The sequence below is a fragment of the Oreochromis aureus genome, linkage group 7 (genome assembly GCF_013358895.1).
Source record: "Oreochromis aureus strain Israel breed Guangdong linkage group 7, ZZ_aureus, whole genome shotgun sequence".
Taxonomy (NCBI): Eukaryota; Metazoa; Chordata; class Actinopteri; order Cichliformes; family Cichlidae; genus Oreochromis; species Oreochromis aureus.
This window is the reverse complement of record NC_052948.1, coordinates 14,313,821-14,338,158: the sequence shown is the minus strand read 5'-3', so window position 1 is coordinate 14,338,158 and position 24,338 is coordinate 14,313,821. Positions and strand designations below refer to the sequence as shown.

Here is a 24,338-nt window from a genome sequence, read left to right as displayed (position 1 = left end):
TCCTCCTCGGGGGGACCATGAATATTTGCTCTAAATTTCATTGTAATTCATCCAGTGGTCCCATCCAGCGTGTATTTCAACTGAGCCAAAACTGCCTTACTTAAAACCATGTCGCAAGCTCTGTTAAACCTGTCCTCTGACTGAACCTGCTCCTATCCAAAGGAGCACAGCGGAGTGAGATCTTTTTTTAGAAACAGTAATGATCTAGAAAAATCTGTTCAAAGCAACCAGATCTGATGTAACGGCAACCACTGTTTTGGGGCCTTTTGGGAATCTGCCCCCCACCCCCACCCACTCGATTGGCTTAAAGGTCACGTTGCATACAGATCACACAACTGTCCCGTTTGTCCTTTTAGTGATCTAACAGACCTCATGGAGGCTGAGAGTCTGCCTTGATAGCATCGCTTGTTTTGTTTTTGTTTTTTTTAAACTTTTCTTTTTTCATCTGACCCATTATGCATGACGAGAACTGTAGCTCCTTGAAGCGACTTAATTAATCATCCTTAGATCAGGTTAGTCCAGAGCTTTAGCTTTTCATTCCAATTACAATAAATAACCGTCGCAGTGCCGGTTAGATTGTTTGTGACAACTCAGTTTACATGTGGTCAGCTCAGCATTGTGCGCCCTCAAGAGGGTTTCAAGTAAATTGAGACAGTGATGGAAAGCAGCGCACTGCCGCTTACCACATTTAATTATATATTTCGGGCAGAAATACCGTGTTGCTCATTATTACCCTGCCAGAAGAGACATCTACTGTGATTTCCAGTAATAACTTAAATCTCTTCTCTTTCTCTCTCTCTTAATTCCTCTCCAGCCTGAACTCACACTCCCTCTATTATTTTCTTCCTCAGTTATGCCAGCAATAGTTAGCCAAATGGCATCCTTGTCATGATGTTAGGGTGATAATGTCAAGTAGATATGAGAGCTCTGGGTGTGTATCGCTCTGCTTAATGGCAGCCAAGCCTGCCATTAGTTCACCGCTGCCCCTGCCAGCCAGATGGAAAACTTTGCAGTATTGGCTGACATGACAAATAGTGACACGCACGGTACTGCGAGTAATACGGCCACTCCCAAGCTGTAACACAGAGGTGGTATTGACTGCAGGAGCAGGCCCTCCTTGTGAGTGTAAAGCATTGTCACAGCAGCTTGTATTAATATGCTAGTGAGGAAGAATTAAGACAAGCTGTTACAACGTGGAGCTGGGCTTGAAGTGTCCTCAGGTGTTGTATAATTGACTTAATGTGGAAGGAAAAATCACAGAGCACTCCCTGCAGAAGCGAAGGCCACAAGGACCGGTAAGCTGTGGAAAACTATATTTCCCATGAGCTCGACTGTAGCCTGCCGCAAGCGAGCAGCTGCGTGGCATCGTCAATAAGTCTCAGTCTGCTGGGTACTACCCAGCTGTAAATTGTTGACAGTTTTACAAGCAAACACATCAATGAGCAGTCAAGCAACAGACAGCAGCGCTGAAGGCCCTTCCTCGATGACCCCGTGCTTATGAAAAGGAAATTATGTTTATATAGTGCTGTCTGTCTCCAAAAAAGTGAAACTTCACTCATTTAAATAATTAATTATCAAATGTGTTTCTTCTTCTTTTTTTTGGAAGAAAGCCGCTTTGAGTCAGAGGAAGAAGATATATTAAAGAGTCGCCGTTAAGAGAGGATACATTTCATTACTTTAATTTGTCCTTCCTTTGACATTGCCTGATGCTAATGAGGGTTATTTTCTGTGGTGTCACTCCAGCTGGAATCTAAATGCAGAGGGGTATTTAAATCTTCTCCTGACACGAAGCCAATGCAGTGCTGTCCCTCGGGCCTCCGCACATTTCGCAGCAGTGTAGAGAACAGGATCAGTGGGGCCGTAGTGGAGCTTAACCATTAATGCACAGCCCTCTGACGAGAAAGGTCACCTGGGAATTCTCCGTTCCATCAGATGAGAGCAGAAGTCACTGAACAAATATAATGCACCCTATAGTGGTGTTGGCCTGTTCTCCCTTTGTGCTCCTATGACAGTGTAAATTACTGCTTGGCTGCCTGTTGCACATACAAAGACACCGGACCCATTTATTTTTCCTCTAAACGAACCTTTCACTCCGTCTCACTTAGCTGTCGCACACTTGCACATCCTCCTGTTGTCAGCGCTCCTGACACCAGCCGCCGAGAACGTTGCGGTCACAGGAGAGGCAGGGTGATCACTCATCGCATCAGCGTGAGGTTTTGACTCAGTGGAAAGGGAACGCCACTCGCAGAGAGACCTACATATAAGGTGGACGTACAGAAAGACACACACGCAAGGCTGGCGTTGGGTCACTTTTCTGCGTTTTAGTGGCTTTTTTATGGAGTCTAAAGGGAGATGACTTTGGCTGGGTTGTGGCCGAGTCAATACTTTAACCTCTAGCTAGAAGCTAAGGTTCTGGGATTTTTACTGCCAAGTCTGTCCAGACAGGTAATAAAGTGCGTTTTACAAGCAGCCTTTAATTGAATGAAGAAGGCAAAGGTAGAGCCCTCCAGGTAGCCATGAATCAAAATTAATTCATTTATGACAAATGGAGTCTGTCTGGCATTTTCATATGAACTTTGCTCTGTAGATGTGTGACCGTCTGGGACGAGAATAGTCGTGTGAATGCCTTAAGCCGAGCTCATTGTGTAGTTTGATGAGATTTTATATAAACCATAACGGATACGCGGAGACTAGGCCGCTTCACTGTCATTTAGCTGTCATTTAGCTGTCATTCAATTAAAGTTGCACTTGTCCTGCCAATACTTTAATTACACCCTTAATAATTGTTTTCCCACTTTTGAAAGACGGAGAATATTTAGGCTAATATTTTTTCACTGGAAGTTAGACATCGATTAAAAAAAAGCGCATACACACACACACACACACACACACACACACACACACACACACACACACACACACACACACACACACACACACACAAGCACGCACGCATACAAACACATGCCATGAATGCATGCAACTTGGTATCCTTAGGCAAATACAATTGACTTTGACTTGGATTAGATTTTATAATACCACCCACATAATACATCTGGAGCATCCGAAACCTCTTTGTCTTGGTTGATGTCACCAGCAGTGAGCTGATGATGTGGGCAGATGGGGACTGTAGGCCTGCATGCATATGCACAAGCTTCACAAATTGCTTCTCAATAGCATTACAGTTGAAAATCTCTTCCCTCACTCCCACTCTGCTTTTTCCTGCACAGTTCTCTCTCCACTTTTCTTGGTTTCTTCACATCCCTAAAGTGCATGCGTTCCCACTCATGTCATTGTGCTTAAGCTGTGTCAAGTGGAAGAATATGTGTGCGTGTTGGTGCGTGCAGCTTTGAGCACATGTGCGTGTGCACATATTTAGGAGGGCTTCGGCTAAAAAACAACTTTCAACACAGATGGTGAAAAGCGATGCAGCTATAAATTAGAAGTTACAGGAGAGGCGCATAGAGAAGAAGGTGGTAAAAAGTGAACGTCGAGTAGGCGTAGGAAGTCAGAGGAGCCAGGAAAAATATTTGGCGCTAAAGACTATTACCATTTTGAGCTTTGATGACGATGACTGTTGGAAAAAAATAAGAGAAAATGCGAGGGGAAAAATGATATAGGGTGTACCGGTGGCAGCGACTGTGTACAACCATGCAGTAACCAGGCACAGCAGCTCCGTCACGCTCTGCATTTCTCCACGTTATGTAAACATATCTGTAGTAATGCACACAGCATTTAAAGACTTTGAAGGATGGTGGCTCTTTTAAGCCTCACCACAGCCAAAGAAGGCCCTGATAAAAGTATAAGGAATGGATTAACCAGTGTTTACTGCTGTGATGTAAATATAACATTAACCAACTGCAAGAGCTAAATATTCAGTGGGATCACAGGGCGAATACATTAAGGGGAACTGGACATGAGAGTACAAGATTCATTTAAATGAAAAGCTTCTCAGTGGTGCATATGAGAAAGTAAACACAAGAAAAAGAAGAATTTTCTATTTTAGTGACCTTTGTGGATCATTGACTAATAAGGATTTTGAATCTTTGCCTTGAACCTCTATGACGATATAGTCACCAGCTATTACTACTATTAAGTATACCTGTTCAATGGCTTATTAATCTAAATTAATGTCATTTTAGGCATGTAAACATCAAGATAATCTGTTGAAGATCAAACTGAGCATCAGAATGGGCAAGAAAGGTGATTTAAGTGACTTTGAGTGAGGCATGGTTTTTGATGGCAAATGGACTGGTCTGATTTTTTCAGAAACTTTCAGTCTTCTGGGATTTTTTCCCCACAACCATTCCTAGGTTTTACAGAGAATGGTCCTAAAAAGAGAAACTATCGAGTGAGCAGCAGTTCAGAAAGGCCAAACTGCTTCAAGCTGGTAGGAAGGCAACAGTAAGCCAAGTAACAACCAATGTGTACACAACACATTGAACCTTGAAGCAGATGGACTACGGCAGGAGAAAACCAAACTGGGTGCTACTCCATCCATCCATCCATCCATTCGCTTCCGCTTATCCTTTCCAGGGTCGCGGGGGGCGCTGGAGCCTATCCCAGCTGTCATAGGGCGAGAGGCAGGGTACACCCTGGACAGGTCGCCAGTCTGTCGCAGGGCCAACACACAGGAACAGACAACCATTCACGCTCACATTCACACCTAGTGACAATTTGGATTATCCGATTAACCTATCCCCTCAAACTGCATGTCTTTGGACGGGAGCGATTGTGGCTACCGGGAGCGATTGTGGCTCAAGAGTTGGGAGTTCGCCTTGTAATCGGAAGGTTGCCGGTTCGAGCCCCGGCTCGGACAGTCTCGGTCGTTGTGTCCTTGGGCAAGACACTTCACCCGTTGCCTACTGGTGGTGGTCAGAGGGCCCGGTGGCGCCAGTGTCCGGCAGCCTCGCCTCTGTCAGTGCGCCCCAGGGTGGCTGTGGCTACAACGTAACTTGCCGTGAATGTGTGCGTGAATGGGTGCTACTCCTATCAGCTAAAACCTAGCTTATAGCTATTGGCTCCCCAGGCCAGGGAGACAATAGTCAGTGGATTCCCAGATATAATTCTTTTATGATAAATGAACTTATGACATACAAAATAACATAGACTAATGTGGTAATCTTAGACATACAGCTCTAACTGTGAGAACCAGCCACATGCCGTTCAAACCTTTTGTTTGGGCGGGCCAAAGAAAGAAAAGGATAGTTTACTTAAAGGGAGGGTGGCCTTAAACTGAGAGGAGCTAAAAGAACAGGATAGGCTGAGCAGAAGGGCTCATATAGGATAAATAAAACCTGGTAATTGTGTAAAACTACCCTACTAGACTCCAACAATGAGATTCTTCTACAGCTGGAAATGGACATAATAGGTCTCCTTTAGCAAGTTCGCAGCCTGAGTTATAAGGAAAATGTGGGAAAAAATGGAGACCCCAGGGGAAAAGTGTATCAAACAATTCAATAAACTGTTTATTGTGAGCCCTGACCCTCCTTAGAACAAATAGCATAGGGTATATAGAGGCAATTTAATGCCCTTCAACCTGGAATAATGGTAGTCATGGTTGACTTAGTTTAAAGCTCAGACACTCATTACAGGGATGGACACTAGTCCACCTCCAGAGTATCAACAGGCACCACGAGGACTTAAATCGATAGATTCAAGGGCATCAGTGGGACTGGTGAATAATAGGTTGCTTGTAACGGTGTGAAGGAGCCATAACATCCTCAAGCTTAGGAGCCAAGAGAAGCTCATTTGGTTTGATCAGGCGTCTGTCTGTACGTAACAGTCATTTATCCCAAAATGACACCCAGGAGGGGAAAAGTGCGAAGAGTATTTAAAAGAGAGGAGAGAGGTCAAATCTGAGGAAGGCGTGATGGTTAATCTGACCTGAGGAGCATCAGGTAAAGAGGTAAATTAATGAGAAAATGAAATAATTAAAGAAATGATTAAATGATAAACTGCAGTCCAAGCAGGCAGATGAGTTAACCTCCTTTTAAGTAGTGTTTTTGTTTTTTCAGGCATCCTCCAACAAACAACTGTAATCCATTATTAATGTGCGTTTGATGCGAGGCAGACGCACACTTACAAACACAAGTCTGCCTTCTCAAAGAGAGCGTCTTTGGGTCTTTGGGACTTACATATGAAAACCATTCATTTCAACCTGACCAGTTAATTCAGTCTTTCTGAGGCTGAGCTGGGGGAGAAAATTATGGCAGACACACTGATAGATTACGTGATAGATCAGACCGTGCAGACAGGATAAAGTCCTTATCAAAGACACAGAAGAAATGGATGTAAGCTGAATGTCAACTTTATCACTCGTCCAATCAAAATTAGAAGTAGATAATATTCATTAACCCCCCGGTGAGATCACAACAACAAGGAGAAAGAAGAGATGTTATAAATCAGTGTGTGGAGTTTCTGTTTTCAAAAATAAAATACAAATATATAATTTATTGATATCACACTGTTTCCTACAGGGTGGTGTGGGCTTTAAGAAAATGATGAAGAACAATGTGCAGCCAAAAGTGTAACGAATTATATATACAAAAAGATTCAACTGTTATCCTGACAGTTTATTACAGGCATATTTACCACACAGAAGTTAAGCTGTCAGTCTATTCTGTGAGCATCTGTCCATGAGCAGGCTGCTGCTTATTTATCACAGACACTTGTGAGTATTTACTAGTAGCATACAGTAGATAAGAAAACCATTTGTATTATTGAGTTATTGTATTATTTTGCCAAAGGATGAATACATACATACAGATTCCTTCTGTTGGATTTAACACTACCTCAAAAGGTTTGGGGATTCTAGTGGAGCTTTAGAGCTATTTGTCTTGGGCATCCTCATGGGGACACACATGTGAGTGCTCTTTTGACATAATACACATTACTACGAAGGTGTCACACTGTTGGATTAATCTATAGATGTTGGTAATGTGTCAAAAAATGCAGCGATGCACCGGTCGGCAACCGCGAGGCTGAAAAATGTAGCCAGCACACAAGGGCCATGTAATGAAATGTGCTATATAAATAAAACTGCCATTGCCAAGGGCCAAAAGCTGGAGTTCTTTTAATGGGCATTTGAGGCTGGCTTCAAATATATTAACTCTTTACCCCTTGAAAGCCTAGTCTAGGAGCAAGCTTTGAAGTTCTTTTATATAAGGAGTGGTTTCTGCCACATTTCAGGCCTGCTTATAGAACAAAATGACTGGGTGTGCATCAGAAGTTAATGAGGGTGGTCTCTGCCTATCCAGCTACCCTTGGAAAAAACCAGTTGTTCTAATGGTTGTCAAACTGTGTCTTTTTTGAGAGATGTAGTGTCAAAACTTGTTACTATGGATACAGGGTAGGTTGTCAGATGTCGAGTTTATAGGGGAAAGAGTTAAAAAGTATGTTTACAGGTCTTGTACACATTTTTTTAACCTCTGTGGATAGTCTTTTTTTCTAAATGCAACTCGGACAGGGGTGATTTTCTTTTATGAGTCATATATCTAGATACAGACATTGTGGCAGGGCTGCTTTGATTGACAAGTGTGCTGATTGGAAGCTTTAGCCGATCAGTGTCTGCTAGGCCTCACTTCTACTACGGAATCAGTGAACTGGATCCATTTGGCCTGTTTGTGCTGTTTGTGCTTCTTAAAGCATTAACACTGACAGCCAATAAGACTACTGTTTGTCATAAAAGTGGATGTTAACAACGCCTCAGCGAAAGATCATATGGAAGGACACACTTTCGGGGTAGAAACACAATCTATGCTCCGAATCATGATTCATGCCCCCAGGTTTATTTTAACTTCTGTGACTAGTAATGTATATGATTAGCAACCCCCTGGCAATTACCAATTGCTATGGGAAAATGTACAATTCTCCAACTGGTTGCTGAGGGTTTCTGGGAGAAAGTGAGAGAAACAATTCACTTTCAAAGTAAAAGTTTCGCCTTTTTAAATGTGTCACAAACAGCTGTTGCCTTTTGCTTATTTCCCTTTGTTATTTATTTTTTGTTTATTTAACCTCCTAGGACCTGGCATCCACATATGTGGACATCACATATTGGGTTGTCTAGACCAAAATACTAAATTTTGCTCTACAAGGGCCTGATATCCACTTACGAGGACATTATACTGCCACTGTTCTATCGAAATTTAAAGCGAATGTCCTCATATGTGGATCTCATTTTTCTTTGTTTTCCCTTTACTTTGGTCTTAACTCTACTCTTCTCCATAGACTGCAAATTGTTCAGAACATGGCTGCTCGTCTCCTTACTGGTAGTGGGCGGCGTGTCTCTATTACCCCTGTCCTTGCCGACCTGCATTGGCTTCCCGTTAAGTATCACATTCAATTCAAAATCCTGCTGCTCACCTTCTGAATTATTATCAATATAGCGCCAAGCTACCTCATTGAGCTACTTAGATTATATACCCCTACTAGAGCACTAAGATCATCTTCCCAGTCACCCTTGGTACTGCCAAGATCCCGGCTGAAGACTAGAGGTGACCGAGCGTTTGTCTTGGCTGCACCCAATCTATGGAATAACCTCCCCATCGCTATCCACGAATCTGATTCCATTCAATCCTTCAAATCGCAGTTAAAAACCCACTTATTTAGCCTCACCTTTTCTACCAGTTAATGCTTGTTTGTTAGTTAGTTTAATGCTTTTTTCTATCTTCGGTCTATTCTTAACTACTTTTAATCATTTTTAAAATTGTTGACTGTTTTATCCTTTACACACAGTGTTCTTTTATGCTTTTATATGCATTTCTTTGGTACTTTGCCATAGCCTTCATCCTTCCCTGTTACTTCATCTTACCCTCTTCTATGTTAAGCACTTTGGTACACCACTGGTTTTTAAATGTGCTATATAAATAAAGTTGTCGTTGTAGTAGTAGTAGTAGTATTCATCAGGTCCCAATCAGCCCAAATAGCAAAGAGAAATTAAAAATGCATGCCATGAAGGAGTTCGGGTCTTATGAGGTTAATGCTAAAATCTACATGAAAAGCAGATCATATACTAAAATTAAGATTATCCATGATATAAGATGGCCAGATCCTTGCCTCAGGGATACACATATTATGTGTATTGGTAACAGCTGATGTAAATATAAGTTTGTTGACAAGTAAACTCCACAGTCTAACTTTAAGTTATATTTTATATAACAGCTATGTGGCAGACTGAGAAAACGACCAAACTTTATTTCATTCCCTTATAAATATTTAAAAATTCTATCATAGCTCCAGCTCATTTTGCACCCCTACTGCCCAGATTTTGTTGGATTTTATGGTTGATTCATCCGTTCACTGTCAGAGGTGCTAATAGGGTGATGGTGGCATTATAGGTGACACCAGGCATGTGCCACGTGATGCTTTGTTGGTCAAACTCCAGCTCAGATTGTCACTGTGCTTACCCTTCATCTGAGACAGACGTAGGCGGCTGTCCTCTCACTGTGAAACAGGCTCTGTCATGGCACAACAGTGTTGCAGCTGAGCCACCGAGAGCATATATGGACAGAAAACCGGCACAAGTCCCTGTAGCCTACAGCGGATGCAAGAGACACTCTAACCACAGGTGCTCGCCACCTGTCACAACTTCACTGGTTACTTTACACATCCTAGTGATTGCAGCACATGGGGCTCCAGGTTTCACTGTGAATTGGGATTTACATTACGCTGTCTGGTATGGTTTAGCACAGTTATCATCACCGCATGCTAACATAAAGGGATGGAAAGCACTGGCATCCGAGAAGCAAGGTCCAGGGTCAGTCGTTCAGGCGGTGCAGTATAATATCAGAAAGTTAAACTCAACAACATTTAATAGTGACCTGATTCAGAACCTCTTAGTGTACCAAAACCCTGAAAACACTTCTTTTAAACCAAGTGCTGTTGATATAAAATGACACGACTTTGGGGCAGAAAATTAATTCAGAAAGGATTTTTCTGAAAAGGGAACGATTAGGAGATATTTGACATTTCCAGAAGAGCTGCTTTGTTTTCTGAATCAAATACCAAAATGCACCCACCAACCGGCTCACATTGTTGTCTGCAAGAAGGATAGAACTGTCAATAATCTGCCGTCCGTCCTATTTGAAGTGGCGTTCTTTCGCGAGCAAATACCTATTGAGCCTCGCCAGACTGCCCGGCTTTACAATAAAGTGATGAAACATGCCAAAACAGCAGGTCATTCTTTGAGCACTCTGCAGCATTTCCAGCATCCAGCTCTGCGCTCACTGTGTTAAATGTCACCTCATCAACTGCATTATTTACCTGGAACTGCAATCACTTTTCATTATATCCACATCTCATCTGCTGAATGTTTTTTAGTGTCTTCCCACTCAAATTATTTTGTGCAACTGAGCAAAAGGCGAAATATTTATTTTGTGTTCCTTCGTATGCATGCGCTGTTTACTGACATCCAGCCTTTTGTCTTGAGACGCTAACTGCAAACAACGGAAATTATCTGAGCTCCGAATTGAGCCAGAAGTTAGACGGAAGCAAATTGAAATGCTCAGTATTACAATATACCTGGAGGTAAATACCATTTCTGCTGTTATGCACAGATTCTGCCTCAGAGGGGACAGACTGTGAAGACATCTGAGTGACATCTAAGGATTACCCCGCAGCTCAGTGGATATAAAGAGGGCAGAGCCCAGGCTCAAGTACAAGAAGCAGGGACTTTGAAGTGGCAATTAGGCTATGAGCTTTGCACCTAGAGCTTCTAAGGCACTGGCCTCTCCACCTCAGTCAGTACATAAAGATGAGGTGTGGCAGCTTTGCTGACTGGATGCTGCTCCAGTTCCGCCTGTCCAATTAGCAATTTCTTCTCTCTCCCCCGAGGATTGGTCCCTTTCTGCCTGGCTTAGCTCACTTCATGTGCACCAGATCACCTACGTGCATTTTATCCCTCAATGCTGCTAGCCATACACTCTATGCAAAAGAGTCTGCACTTTGATATTTCCTGCAAGTTCTCGTTAGCCGTCCACATGTAACCTCCTACACAAAGCGCTTTGTTGTCCTGAAAGGGGTTTTTATTGCAGGCTCATTTACAACATCACTGTCACCACTCACACCAGTATGTAGTGCCATTTATTTTCTCTTTTATGTACATATAAAAAGCGATCGCCACTGAAATCTCAAGCAAACAAGCGACTTTCAAGTTCAAGAGTGCTCTGACTTCTAAAAGCTTCTGATCAAAGGGTTCAATGGCTCGTTTAGCTCACTTGTCAGTTTTTACTGAGTGGTGCCATTTTCCACCAGCCTCCATTTAAAAAGGGTCTTTTCTTTCGTTACTTGGTTACATATGGTAAAGATTGCATTTTATGTTTGCTGCCCTCGTTTAACTTCAAGTGGAAACCTTATTCCAGCTCCGGCATACAAACGCTGTTTTATCTTCCACCTCGCTAATGTATCACCTGCTCGAGGATTTCAGGCTAAAAGTTTTGTAGTGTTCACGGGGAAAGATAAATTGAATTTCCTGAGTGCTGTGATAGCTGCGTGTTGTTCGGGCTTCTCTTACTCTAATGATGCCTCTTTTTCCTCCGCAGTCGTGGCGCTGAAGATTTGCATATCTTCATAATACTGCAGAAGCAGTGCATTTCCTTCTCGTCATCCCTCAGCCTGCACGCTATAGCTGTCTATAGTGTTTCCCAAAAAAGGAGCACATATTCCATGAAGTGGAAAGCAGAAGCCAGCTGTCCATTACTGAGAGCAGTAGCATGGCCTCTTTGGACTGCGTTTTAGTTGGAAGCTTTTTACTCCCTTAGCTCTCATGACTGACACAGCTCATAAAGCACACACCCCCACACCCTCCGACCTTCAGAGAGAATACAGGACCCTACATCAGCTGCTGGCTTTCACAGATCCACCTGAGTCTCCACAGTTCAAAACAGCCATCAGTGAGCCACTTAGCTCTGCAGCTACCACAAGCCGTAGCTGGACACCAGTTCAGCTCTCCTTATTTAAGATCTATCGCTCCCTTCGCTGATGTCATAGCATCTAATGGACTCTGCTTTATTGACTTCTCTGTGAATATACAGTAGCAGAGTACATGGCATCTATTTTCAAACCGCTATGAATAGAGATAATCATCATTCAGGATATGGGTGCGTTTCACTGACCCTCTCATGCTCAGAGAGGCATGTTTGCTCTTCTTTACCATTAGTAGCCTGTCTGTTGATAAAGACAGATGGATGGATAAAGACTATTATGCTGATTATATCTACTGTATCTGTATAATCATTGCGTGTTCAGTCGAGCTGGATCGTGCCTTTTTTTCCAGTCTGGGTCAGTCTCTGTGATCAGGAGATAAACTCAGGTAGTGTCTAATGTTTAAGATGTTTAGGATTCTTATCTTGCAGGTGATACAGGTGTAAAAGCAGGTTTCCATCAACCACACAGAGCAAAGTTCAGTTCCTGCTGGCGCTGGTTAAGGCACATATTCTTTCTATCGCTATAGTCTGAAAATCCACAGAAACATCTGCAAGCAGCTCACGACACGGAGCTGCTGAAGGAGTTGCGTGGTTGAGGCTTTTTGTGTGTTTATTGTTTTCACACTTCCCTGCTGATCTAAGAGTGGCAAGAACTTGACAAGAAGTGCAAAAAACATTATTATTGCTACATAATGAAATTAAATGTAGCGCTTCATTGTGTTAAAAGTCAAGGATGCCGACATTTTGTTTAGAAAGCACTGAATGTAAGTCAAATCTTGTTTCTAGGAAAGCTCCAGAGAGTACACAAATCGTTAGCTGGTCACACTGGTGCAGGGACATATTTAAAAGTGGATCGACAAACAAACCGGTAAACAAGCATTTAAACTGCAATAAATGATAGAATTTTGTGCCTCCTGCTGAGAGTCTAAGGTGGCTAACACAAACCAGCTATTGGCAGGTAAAAAGAAGGACCAGGCAACACTATTTCTCATTTTAGGTTGTTTGCTTAGCTGAAATGAGGACAGTCAGCAGGAACATTGATAAAGGAAAAATAAAAGGACGAGATTATTTGTTTAGTTTTTTTTAAATAAATAATGCACAGTCTGTGTTGCCTATATTTCCCCATCCAGGGTTCAAGGCTTTTTTTTCCTAATGCACAAACTAAATGATTCTTTTGCACCACAAAATAAAACGTTATAAGACAACATAACCATCCTTTGTCCCACAAAGACTCCGTGTGTGGCAATGCTTGTGTGGTTGAGTTTGCTCTCTTTTTTCTGAAGTGGCCTCGGGTGTCTCAGTGACTTGAAAACAGCGGTTCAGGTTGAGGGAAAGCGCGAATAAAATGGAGATCCCATTCAGACTTTCCCTATGAAATATCACCTGCCACTATTACTCCTTTCTAGTCACATCAGTTCCCCGAGGAGATTGCAAGGTGGACAATAAGGCAAAAGATGTGACAGAGAAGGGAGATGAAAAGTAAGAATGCAGTGATGGTAAATTATGGGCTGATGCCAAGGTTTAAAATACTTTTCGACTCTTTATTTTGTTATTGTATCCCCCACCCCCCACCCTTTTATGTCAGGGACACAAAGACATCTTTGTTATAAAGAAATAACTCGACTGTTTTGAAGTCTTTTAACTCTTCTGTCAAAGGAGCTGATGTGTGGAGTGCTGAAGGATGGACCCAAATGCAGGACGCGAGATGTAAATAACAATAAAAAACCTTTTATTGAAGCCAAAGGTGCACAAGTTCACAGAGGAAGGCATAACAGACACTTTAACAGCAGACGAAGAGAAGACGGGACTATTGCCACATTTCAGATACCTCGGAACTCACTCCTGGGTCGGTGCGTTCCAGAAAAAGCGTGTCTTCTCCCAGGATTGAAGCAGTGATTTTTTGCTTGTTAGGCAAACGTGTAAAGCACTGCACTACAAAAAAACCTACCTGCTATACCACCATGCAGAAAGGCAAGTTTAAACTGCCTTTGAAAAGCCATCGCCAAGTCCACAGGTCTCAGTGAGAGAGCTTTCCAGTGTTGCAAAACTTCTTTCTAGTTTTCAGCCTGATCACATGACCTCAGAGACCTCCTGGCAATGTATGGATGTAAAGTTCTTATGCTTGTCCATGCAAAGCTCTAAAAGAAAAAAAGTCAAACCCACATTCTTAAAGTGGACTCTGGAGTTGATGGAGAGTCCCTGCAGCTGAATTAGCAGTGCTGTGTCATGCGAGTACCTAGAAGGCAACCCGCAGATGCTCCAAGGAAATTTTGTTAAGATGAGTAAACAACGAATTACAATAATCCAGACGTGACGAGATAGAGGGATGAATAACAATCTCCAACTCAGAGCGTGACACAAACAGGGACCAGATATCACAGTGCAACGATAAAACTAATCAAGCAAGAAGCAGTGCTGAAAATTGCTAGAATAGTAATGAAATCAGAGTATAGTGAAATCAGAGGATAACGTTAATCCAAAACGTCAAACTAATACAATGCCTAAGATTTTAATCGCCTAAATCAACGAAAAGCTACCATGACATCTTCATCCCACTGTCTTTGATCGTTAGGCCGGCACAAAAATTAATGCAACACCACTGCCATTACTTAATGCCATCTTATTTGCCTGTAGGCCTACGGCCAGCACCGGCCTCACAACTGGCCGGTATATTGGTGTATCCCTAATGGAAAGGGCAGTTATGACAAGCAAAGGAAGGAAAGAAGACAGCAGCTGGGAGGAAGGCAAACCCAGTAACTGAAAGTGTTTGTCATTGTTTATCACTTGTGGGTGTGAAAATGTATCCTGACATCCATTTATTGCTGTGTGTTTTAGAATCAGTTAGAAAGAAATCCTGAATTTGAATACATAGCCATCCTTCCCGCTGCGCAGATATGAAAAGCTCAGTGAGGCCGTCTGTCCTCGTGCTGCAAAGTGAAGCCCATCCAGTTGTTTTAAATGTGGGAGAATGTGGAACTGAAAACTCAAGAGTGCTGATGTGTGAATCTATTCTGTCTCAGTCTCACACTGAGACACATGTGAGCAGCAATAGATGATGTTTTTTTATGACTCTCTTCCAGAGCCACCTCTCTCGCTGGGCATCTACCGATACCCATAAATCATGAGCTCTCTTGTATTGTCAGCCTCTCCTCCTCCTCTCTCCCCCTCCTCCTCTCTCCCCCTCCTCCCTTCACTTTCAGGCTGTCACTTAACAAGCTGTGACACAGTGACAGTGATGTGTGTGCATCTGAGTGATGCCTGGCTCTACTCCTTATTGGAAAGGTATTGAAACGCTCCGGCATGAAAGGGCTGGTGATGAGATTGTATTTCTTAGGTTCTTATGAGAATGTAAAAAAATGGGAGCTGTGCTCGGCTATTCAATTAAACGTGGTGAGAGAAATCCCTGCTTTCTTTTGGGTTGCACCCTTTGACAACATGATGTACAATGTCCTCCATGTTTCTATTTTACACATGTTGAAGAAAATATCTCTGTGTATGCCAAAAACTATCACTCACATTTTTTAAAAAAAAAATCTCTTTCCACCTCCCTGTATGTGTGTGTGTTTGTGCACAGGCTCAGTGTCCCTCAGTGTGTTCCTGGTCTCCCTTGCAGTGACAGTGTGTGCTGTTTGGCTGGTGGCTCTTTGTGGCGTCTGTGGTTGGTGTCAGCGCAAGCTGGTGAGTTTACACACACACACACACACATACACACACGAGCTTCACTAACAGATACACTGTAGCTTCCAGTCACATTTGTTGCCACCCCATTATCCTTCAGTAATCAGAGAGCCTTAAATAAACAGTGCGGGTTTGCTACAAAAAAAGACATTTCAGAACATCATCAAAAAGTACAATGTGTGCAGCTATTAAGAAAGTCTGAGCAAATATTTTGTGCAGTTGAGAAATTTTGAACGCAAAAATTTATGTAGACGGATTAATTGTGGAATGAGAATTCAAATACAGCATTGCAAGTAGTAGTCTTGTTATTAACAGCATCAGCAGCTAGCGCTACTTGACTGTTATTGTTGACTTTACTTCTAACAAGTTGAATTTTCTTGTTAACCACTTATTATTGTTTTTAATTGTCTGATTATAATATTCCTGTGAGGTTAGCAAGATAGCGAATCAAGCATAAGCTCCCTGATTCAGAAGTGACAGGAAACACAAATCCAACTTTTCCAGTACACGCACTAGTATTCAGCCCTTGCTGGTGCTAAGCCTGGATAAACGGGAGGATTGCATCTGGCATTAAAATCTGTGCCAAGGTATATATGTGGATTGATTTGCTGTGGGAGATAACAGAGGAGATGAAAGTTGTAAATGCAAATTTTACATAACTGGAACTTTTTAAAAAATTCAACAAACATTTCTAACTTTTTCGATGGTACAAATATATGCTGCTGAAGCTATAATTTTACTGTTCACCTCACAGGAATACTGTAATTAGCTTAACAAGAAATTTGAGTTGCCAAAACTCTTGGAAACAACAAAGTTTTGAAAACTCATTTTGCCTCATTATTTTTTAGTTTTCTCAGCACTTCCCACCCCAAAACGGGATTATTAATGATTTTAGAGTGTACAGTGTACTGTATTAACTACTAATCATTAATCAATGTGTAAGTAGTTGAATCAGTGTATCTGGATTAGAATTGATTTTACCTAACTTTGTTAACAGCTATTCATAGTTAGATAGTTCAGTAGTTTTGATACTGGTTATAGATTCCTCTAGAAGTTTATCACAACAGGATGACAGGATCATAAGATGGTTTCTAACTGAACAATAAAAAATAAGACATTCATATATTTGCAGTTAATCGACTTTGAACTGAATCTTTGTTGTCCTGTGAATAATACAGCTTTTTTAAACTATGCAATAGAAAGTAGTCTGTAAAAGGTTTAGAAAGAAACTATGTAGCTAATGGGACCAACTTACCAACTTAAAGACATTTGCAAAATGACAAGGTCCTTTCTCTTTTTGGAGTCCCAAAAAGTTAAGCCAAAAGTTTAATCCCAAACAATGTTCGCACTGTTTTTCGTAAAATGTTATTGTGGAGTATAAGTAGTTTTCAATATAAATTTCAAATAGCATAGACACATAAAACACACACTTTTTTCACTGTAAAAAGCAGCATTATAGTGATTTCCAAAAGGGTTATAAGATACATAGAAACATTATCATGTGTTTGCAACAAAAATACATTTAACTGCACAATTGAGTGGAACTAAACAGCTTTGAGAAGAATGGGTATAAGCTAACAAACAGGATACCAATAAAGAAAACATAAAGGAACAGATAAATGATTTAGGTATGACCATAGCTAGCTTAAACTGTGGCTATTAGTTAAGGCATTAGCTAACAGTACGGCTAAAACAATGAAAGTGTGAGCTAAAACTAATGGACAAACCATTCAGATAGTTTGCTAAATATTATCATCACTTGTTAATGGAGTATTAGTTGATGGAAAATGAAAGAGATAAGTGGTGGAAATAGTTAGCCAGTATTTATAGTTAAATGGCTAAGACAGTTCGCTAACAATCCGATCAATATTTTCGCTAAAAGCAAACAGCTGAAAGTAATCCACATCCACTCTAAAATGAATTCTAATGAGGTGGTGTTGATGAAAGGGTTGAGTCCATCTGACAGCCTGTATGAGTACATTAGATGAAAAAGGCTGATAAACACTGTAGTAGGGTACTAATTAACCTCCTAAATATTACCATCTCAGCATTTCTAAAGTGTGCTGATACAGCATCAGCACCAGTCCACTCGATGGGAAGAACCAGATCAAAAAGACTGACCTCTGACAGGGGGCATGTCATTGTGATTATGTGGTATGAAATGTGATTGATTAAAGGGAGGCAACCACTCTTTAGACAGACCGAACGGTATGGGCTGGTGGCACTTTGGCTGACTGATTCTTTTTTTTTTTATTTTTTACATTCACATCCCTCTAAAGTTAATTGATTTCAGGTTCATCCTGTGCTTGTACAACCGAGGAACACGGGTCACCTATTTCACATTTATTGTTGGCTCCAACTCCTTATTTGAGCTCACCATCACACTGCTGTTAAACTTACTGGTCCACAGATGGCAGAATTTGGCACTGCAACAGGCTCCGCACACCACATGCCTCACTACATAATATCATTTGTATCGCCAGCAAGGTGACTGTATCTAGATTACTTTTTGATGCCATTACAACATATAGGGAGGAAATGATCTGTGCTGAAATGCAACAGAGGTACAACACAGGCTTTCTATTGTTTGCTTCAGTGGAACATCACATTATATTTGATATTCCACTTTAAAGTAAATGGAGCAGTGAATGACTCCCAGTTTTCTGCTGTGGATGGAGGTAGTTCTGCTGCCACTACCTTGGAAAGTCCCTGAGGTCCTCTCCAGAGCACTGCTGTAAATGGATCTTATTTCCATCCTGTGATAGTGCTGTGCAGCGGCCACAGAGGAGCAGGGGGCTGGGATAGGGGGCCGATCTTTCGGCCTTATGACCCTGTGTGGGAAACTGTCCTCACACCACAGTTATTATAGTTGTTGTTTTTTTTATAGGTCTTATTTGTATTGTTTTCAGGAGATTATTTCTAGCACTATGTTGGATATGTTATCATCTATAAAACAGAAAGCTTTTTTTCTTTTTGCAAATGTCATGCTTTCTAACAATAGCAAGAATAAAGAAGAAGGCAGCCAATATCACTGATTTATTTTAATTGGACCTGGTTTTGATTTAAATAAAAAAAATGGGGTAATTTTACATTACAATCAAGCTTTTAAGGTTATATTTGATTGAAGAAAAGAAGGCTAAGAGGCATACACTCACTGGCCCTTTTTTAGGTTTACCTGTTCACATGCTTGTTAATGCCAGTTGCATGGCAGCAGCTCAGTACATTTATACATTTAGACAAGGTCAGATGGGCTGGTCTGAGTATTTCAGAAAATGATGACCTGCTGGGATTTTCCCACACCAACATCTCTACAGAGAAAATGTTCAGTGAGCGGCAGATCTCTGGGTTAAAATACCTTGTTGATGACAGAGGTCAGAGGAAAATGGCCAGACTGCTCCAAGCTGAAAGGAAACTAAAAGGAACTCAAGTCATCACTTGTTACAAAGGTTTGCAGAAGAGCATCTTTGAAATCATAGCACATCAAACCATGAAGCAGATTGGCTACAGCCACAGCAGACCACACTGGGCACCAATGACTACAATTCACACAGGTGCAAAAAACAAAATGAAATATTGAGTATTGGAAAAAATGGCCAGATATGATGAGTCTTAATTTGTCCTTTAACATTCAGATGGTAGGGTCAGAATTAGGTGAAAACAGCATGAAAGCCTGGATCCATCCTGCCTTATAGAAACTGTGCAGGCTATTCACGGTCTAATGGTGTGCAATATATTTTCATGGCTCACTTTGGGCCCCTGAGTGGAAACTACCTGAGTATTGTTGCTGACCATGCCAATCCCTTTAAGACCAGTGTACCCATCTTCTTAAAATCACACACCATATCACAAAGCTCAGATAATCTCAAGCTAGTTTCTTGAACACAGCACTCAAATGAGCTCCACAGTCACCATATCGGAATCCAGTAAAGCACCTTTGAGGACTGGTTCCAGCACCTTGTTTAATCTATGCAGTGAAGAATTAAGATAGTTCTGAAGAAAAATAAATGTGTACCTAATTGTGTCTGGTAAGCCTACATCTTCAACCAAATTCAAGATCTCAGTCATTACTCTAAACCCTCCATTATGTTTTGTCATAATGCCAATAAATATGGAGCCAAATCCAGGGTCCAGGGACAAGAAACCACTGAACAGTATATTTGCAGGAAAATCAGGAAACAGAATCCATCTTTGAACGGGAAAGTTTCCTCCTTACAGGAGCTTGGCGGGGAGAGTATGGGGTGGAAAATGGGCAGGCAGATTAGAAACCGGAAAGCATTTTTTCCCTCAGCAGGTGGCAACCAGCTTGAGAGCGCAGGTGAGCCGTGTTTGAAGGAGTGGTCCAGAAACTTTCCACAGGGCAAGGAAATTTAGAGAGGTGTTTCCAGCTGTCTTCGCACCAGGCAACTCACCAGAGAAACAGAAGAGAAAGGAAGGTTAGGAATTTTGCGGAGAAAGGAACTGTGAGAAACCACTACAAACCCTGATTACCACCACAGAAGAGGCAACGATTCCGCTTGAGCCGGTCTTTAATACTGCATCCTTGATGAGCTGATGAGAAACAGGTGCACAAGCTCCAGAAAACTAGAAAAACCAGCCCACTGCTCCACCTGAGAGGTGACAGGAACCAGGTCTGACATGAGGGTATTTGTCAAGAGGAAAATAGGTATTATAATACTGTGGCATTAATTTGTGAAGGCTCATATAAACAACAAGACTTTGTCTAAATTGACAAACCTTAAAAACTGTGCCTCAGACACAGGATGACCATCCCATTGAAGATACCAATTTGCGTACTTATGTTTTTTCTTATCTGTGCATCTTACACTGTTTACATCAGAGTGTACTTTTGTGCATGTGTGTGCAGTGGCGGGGGGTTATACAGATTGGCATTAAGATGTTAATTAAGGCCTTTGTAGTCTTTGGACCACTTATTTTGAGAAAAATGTCAGCCGCCCACTGGTGTGAAACCACATTAAACGCAGCTGGTTAATGTACAAAATAATTAAGTGTGACTGAGATGAATGGCGGTCATTTCCATTGATGAGAAGCTTGTTAGTGATAAAACAGCGCACTTTGACGAAGCACAAAAACTGCTAATCTTGTTCAAAATCATTTTCCCACATTATGTTATCATCTTCAAAATGCCTATTTTGTATATGGGGCTAACAACAATGAAGGCTTGGCAGCTATATAATCTGTTCTAACATAAATTGTGCTACAAAAGGTTTCCTCATCCTCTCTTAGCTGGAGCTCTTTATCTCTGTTATTTTCCGTGGCAGCGCCGTATTGCCTGAAAGCATGAGTAGAGTGCACATACAGTATAATTTGCTTTATCACAGTAACTTTCAACTAAGCCCTGTTATTTTAAATACCTGCAATATATAGTATGCTACAAAATCACACAGGCTTTGTTTTTTATTCACATGATGCTGTCATTAGGAAAAAGCTCTCAGCATTTGATCATTTGATGCTCATTTTATCTAAAGCCACCACGGGGCAGTCCATGTCTAAAACTCTAATTTTTGATATTTCTGAGTGTACTCTTTGACAGTGTCAGCTTTCATAAAAACAAATGTTTGCCTGAAGCTTCACGTGTCAGTTGCGAGTGGGCCCGTGCCACTTTTGCTTATGATTCATAGGTTAATAGACAAGACATTTTGGGCGAGTGTTGCTTTCGGTGTTTTAGAGCTGGCAACCAGTGCAGTGGGTTTTTATTTAAAAAGTCCTCATGCGCAGTCATCCCGAAGCCTCTCTGTTATTTAAGCCCCCTGGAAGTATTACAAATTGAATGCTTCTCCTTAGGCTGCCTGTTTGCTCATGGCTGTTTATAAACTCGCTGGCATCAATTTATATTTTTTGAATATTTGCTTTTTTTAGTCATGTTTTAAAGTAATTATTCTGTGCTCTTCCATCCTGACAACTAAAGGAAGTACAGGCGATAATGCAGTGATGAGCTCATGCGTTGAGAAGCTGAGGACTGTCAGCGGGGGCTTGTGTTGTAGGTGTTGGGAGAGATTTTGAGATATCAGAGGTGATGCAACTAACATCTGTTTGGGCAGCAGTGGCTGTTTGGCATTCAGAAACACTCCGCCTGCTCCTGTGAGCCCTGTGCCGTTTGATCCATGACATAGTTGTGAGTGAGGTTGAGATTGGACCTGACCACAGTCGCAGCCTGATTCAGTCCCTGTTGGGCTTGTATCAACAACATTCAGCACTTTGCTTGCATTAAGTGGGTGTCAGGAGTTCACAGTCGTTAATGGGATGATAGTAATTACATTCATCGGAGGAGGGGGGAGATGTGAAAATTGATAATTGCAGAATTTCAAAAGGAGAATTGTCACAATCATCGGGAAAATTACAGTAACTGCGCAGTACGTAAACGTTTGGATTCTTGACCTGTCACGTTCAATGACAGAAAGTGGTGTTGGTTCTTTCTGTGTCTTATCCTTCCGCCATTACATACTTCTTTATGTCAGAAAATACTACAGGTACACATACGTATATAAAAATGTTTTGACAGATGCTAAAAACCCAGTGATCACTTGATGATTTAGCAGCAGACGACCATTTTAATAGTGCACTCCTCTCTAATTATGGTGTGATGTGGGTAATATTGAGCGAGCATGTAGACTCTTGCTGCCTGCTAATTCACAGCAAACAAACACAGCTGGGTGTTGGAAGGCAGTGCACTGCCAGCAGAGACAGAGAGAGTGGTAGTTTCACTCAGTCTCCTCTCATGTGTTCCTTCAAGAAAACCCTCAGCTTTAGCCAGGGCAGTCCGGCATCAAGCCTTTGTTCACTCGTCTGCACTCACTTATCTGATGGAGCAAATACAGAAAACAAAGGGAATCAGCAAGTTAATAAGTAGTAGTTAATAATTCAGAATAGCCTGTACAGTCTTAATTCGCTCTGTTTTAGACAAAAATAAGACAAAAGAAGACGTAGCTTACTGAACAACAAGAAACAGCAAGTCTTACAAATTAGATTAGAAATTTGGGTAAGATGGCTAATTAAAAGGAGTACCGTAGAGTCAACATTGAGTCAATTATATCAATTATATCGATGATGAAAGTAAATACATGTGTCTATGTTTGTGTGTGTGTGTGGGCTGAATTAATTCGTTGGTCATGTAGCTCAGACACTGTCTCTCTGGAGACAGCTGGCAAATTACACTATATTGCCAAAAGTATTCACTCAGCCAATCAAATTATTGAATTCAGGTGTTCCAATCCCTTCCATGGAGACAGGTCTATGAAATTAAGCGCCTAGGGGTTAGACTGCTTCTACAAACATTTGCGAAAGAATGGGTTACTCTAAAATCACAGAGTGGGGTCAGCGGATGCAAAGGCGCATAGAGGTCGCCAACTTTCTGCAGAGTCAATCACTACAGACCTCCAAAGTTCATGTGGCTATTAGAGTAGCTGAAGGACAGTGTATAGAGAGCTTCATGGAATGGGTTTCCATGGCCAAGAAGCTGCATCTAAGTCTTACATCACCGAGCGAAATGCAAAGCGTTGGATGCAGTGGTGTAAAGCACGTTACCACTGGACTCACTGGCGAGCAGTGGAGATGTATTTTCTGGAGTGACGAATCACGCTTCTCCGTCTGGCAGTCAGATGGAGTAATCTGAGTTTTTTCTGGGGGAATGGTACTTGTCTGACTGCATTGTGCCAAGTTTAAAGTTTGGGGGAGCGGGGATTATAGTGTTGGGGTTGTTTTTCAGGAGTTGGGCTCAGCCGCTTTGTTCCAGTGAAAGGAACTCTTAATGCTTCAGCATACCAAGACATTTCACGCTCCCAGCGTTGTGAGAACAGTTTGGAGATGACCCCTTCCTGTTTCAACATAAGTGCACACCCATGCACAAAGCAAGGTCTAACATCAAGCCTTTTTTGCAAATCTGGGGTGGAACAACTTGACTGGCCTGCACAGAGTCCTGACCTCAACCTGCCAGAACACCTTTGGAATGAATTACAGCAGAGACTGCAAGCCGGGGCGTCTTACCCAACATCAGCATCTCACAAATTAGCTTCTGGAAGAGTGGTGAAAAATTCACATAAACACTCTCCTAAACTTTGTAGAAAGCCTTCACAGAAGAGTTGAAGCCTTTAAAGCTGCAAACCCATATTTATTTAACCATTATTTATACGGGTATTCCTATTTAGACTCAATGTCTTATTTACAAATGACCTGTTTCAGACAGCTTAGTAAAATTACAACAGTAAAAAAGCAACAATAAAATAGCTCAAATTGTCTAATGTTTACGTGGTCATATCACTATATTGAACTCTAAATAATGGATCAACTCTAATAATGTAAAGTATCATATAAAAACTTCCTCTTCTCAACAGAAGTGCATCCAGGGAGTGTTCAAGACATTAAGCAGATGGTGAAGTAATGTTACAGACCTCAGCACAGCTTTCATTCATGAAAGACTACATGTCTAGAATGAATGGTTAGCCAATAGTTGACATATTTGCTGGTTTTCCTTAATAAATCTCCCCAAATTTAATAAGTGACAGCTAAAAACCTAAAAAAAAAAATGATAGCCTTAGGGCTCTAGATAAGAGTTACTTGGAACATTTTTGAAATTTTAATAAGCTTCCTTATCCTTGCTCCCCCATCCAGAGATAAAACCACAGCAAATACTTAGAATCCACGAATGAATAACAGCATCAGAAAAAGGAGCCAATGACAATGATTCTATTAAACCTGTTGTAAAGCTTTTAAATTCCAATT

At 41.5% G+C, this 24,338-nt stretch overlaps 1 protein-coding gene across 1 annotated transcript in view; it reads left to right on the top strand.

The window, feature by feature from the left end:
- Positions 1-24,338, top strand: part of syt7a (synaptotagmin VIIa) — a 94,358-nt gene that overhangs the window by 21,155 nt on the left and 48,865 nt on the right. The window contains exon 2 of the mRNA XM_039614922.1: positions 15,499-15,602. Coding sequence (XP_039470856.1) covers positions 15,499-15,602 — 104 coding nt within the window. The remainder of the gene's footprint in view (positions 1-15,498; positions 15,603-24,338) is intronic.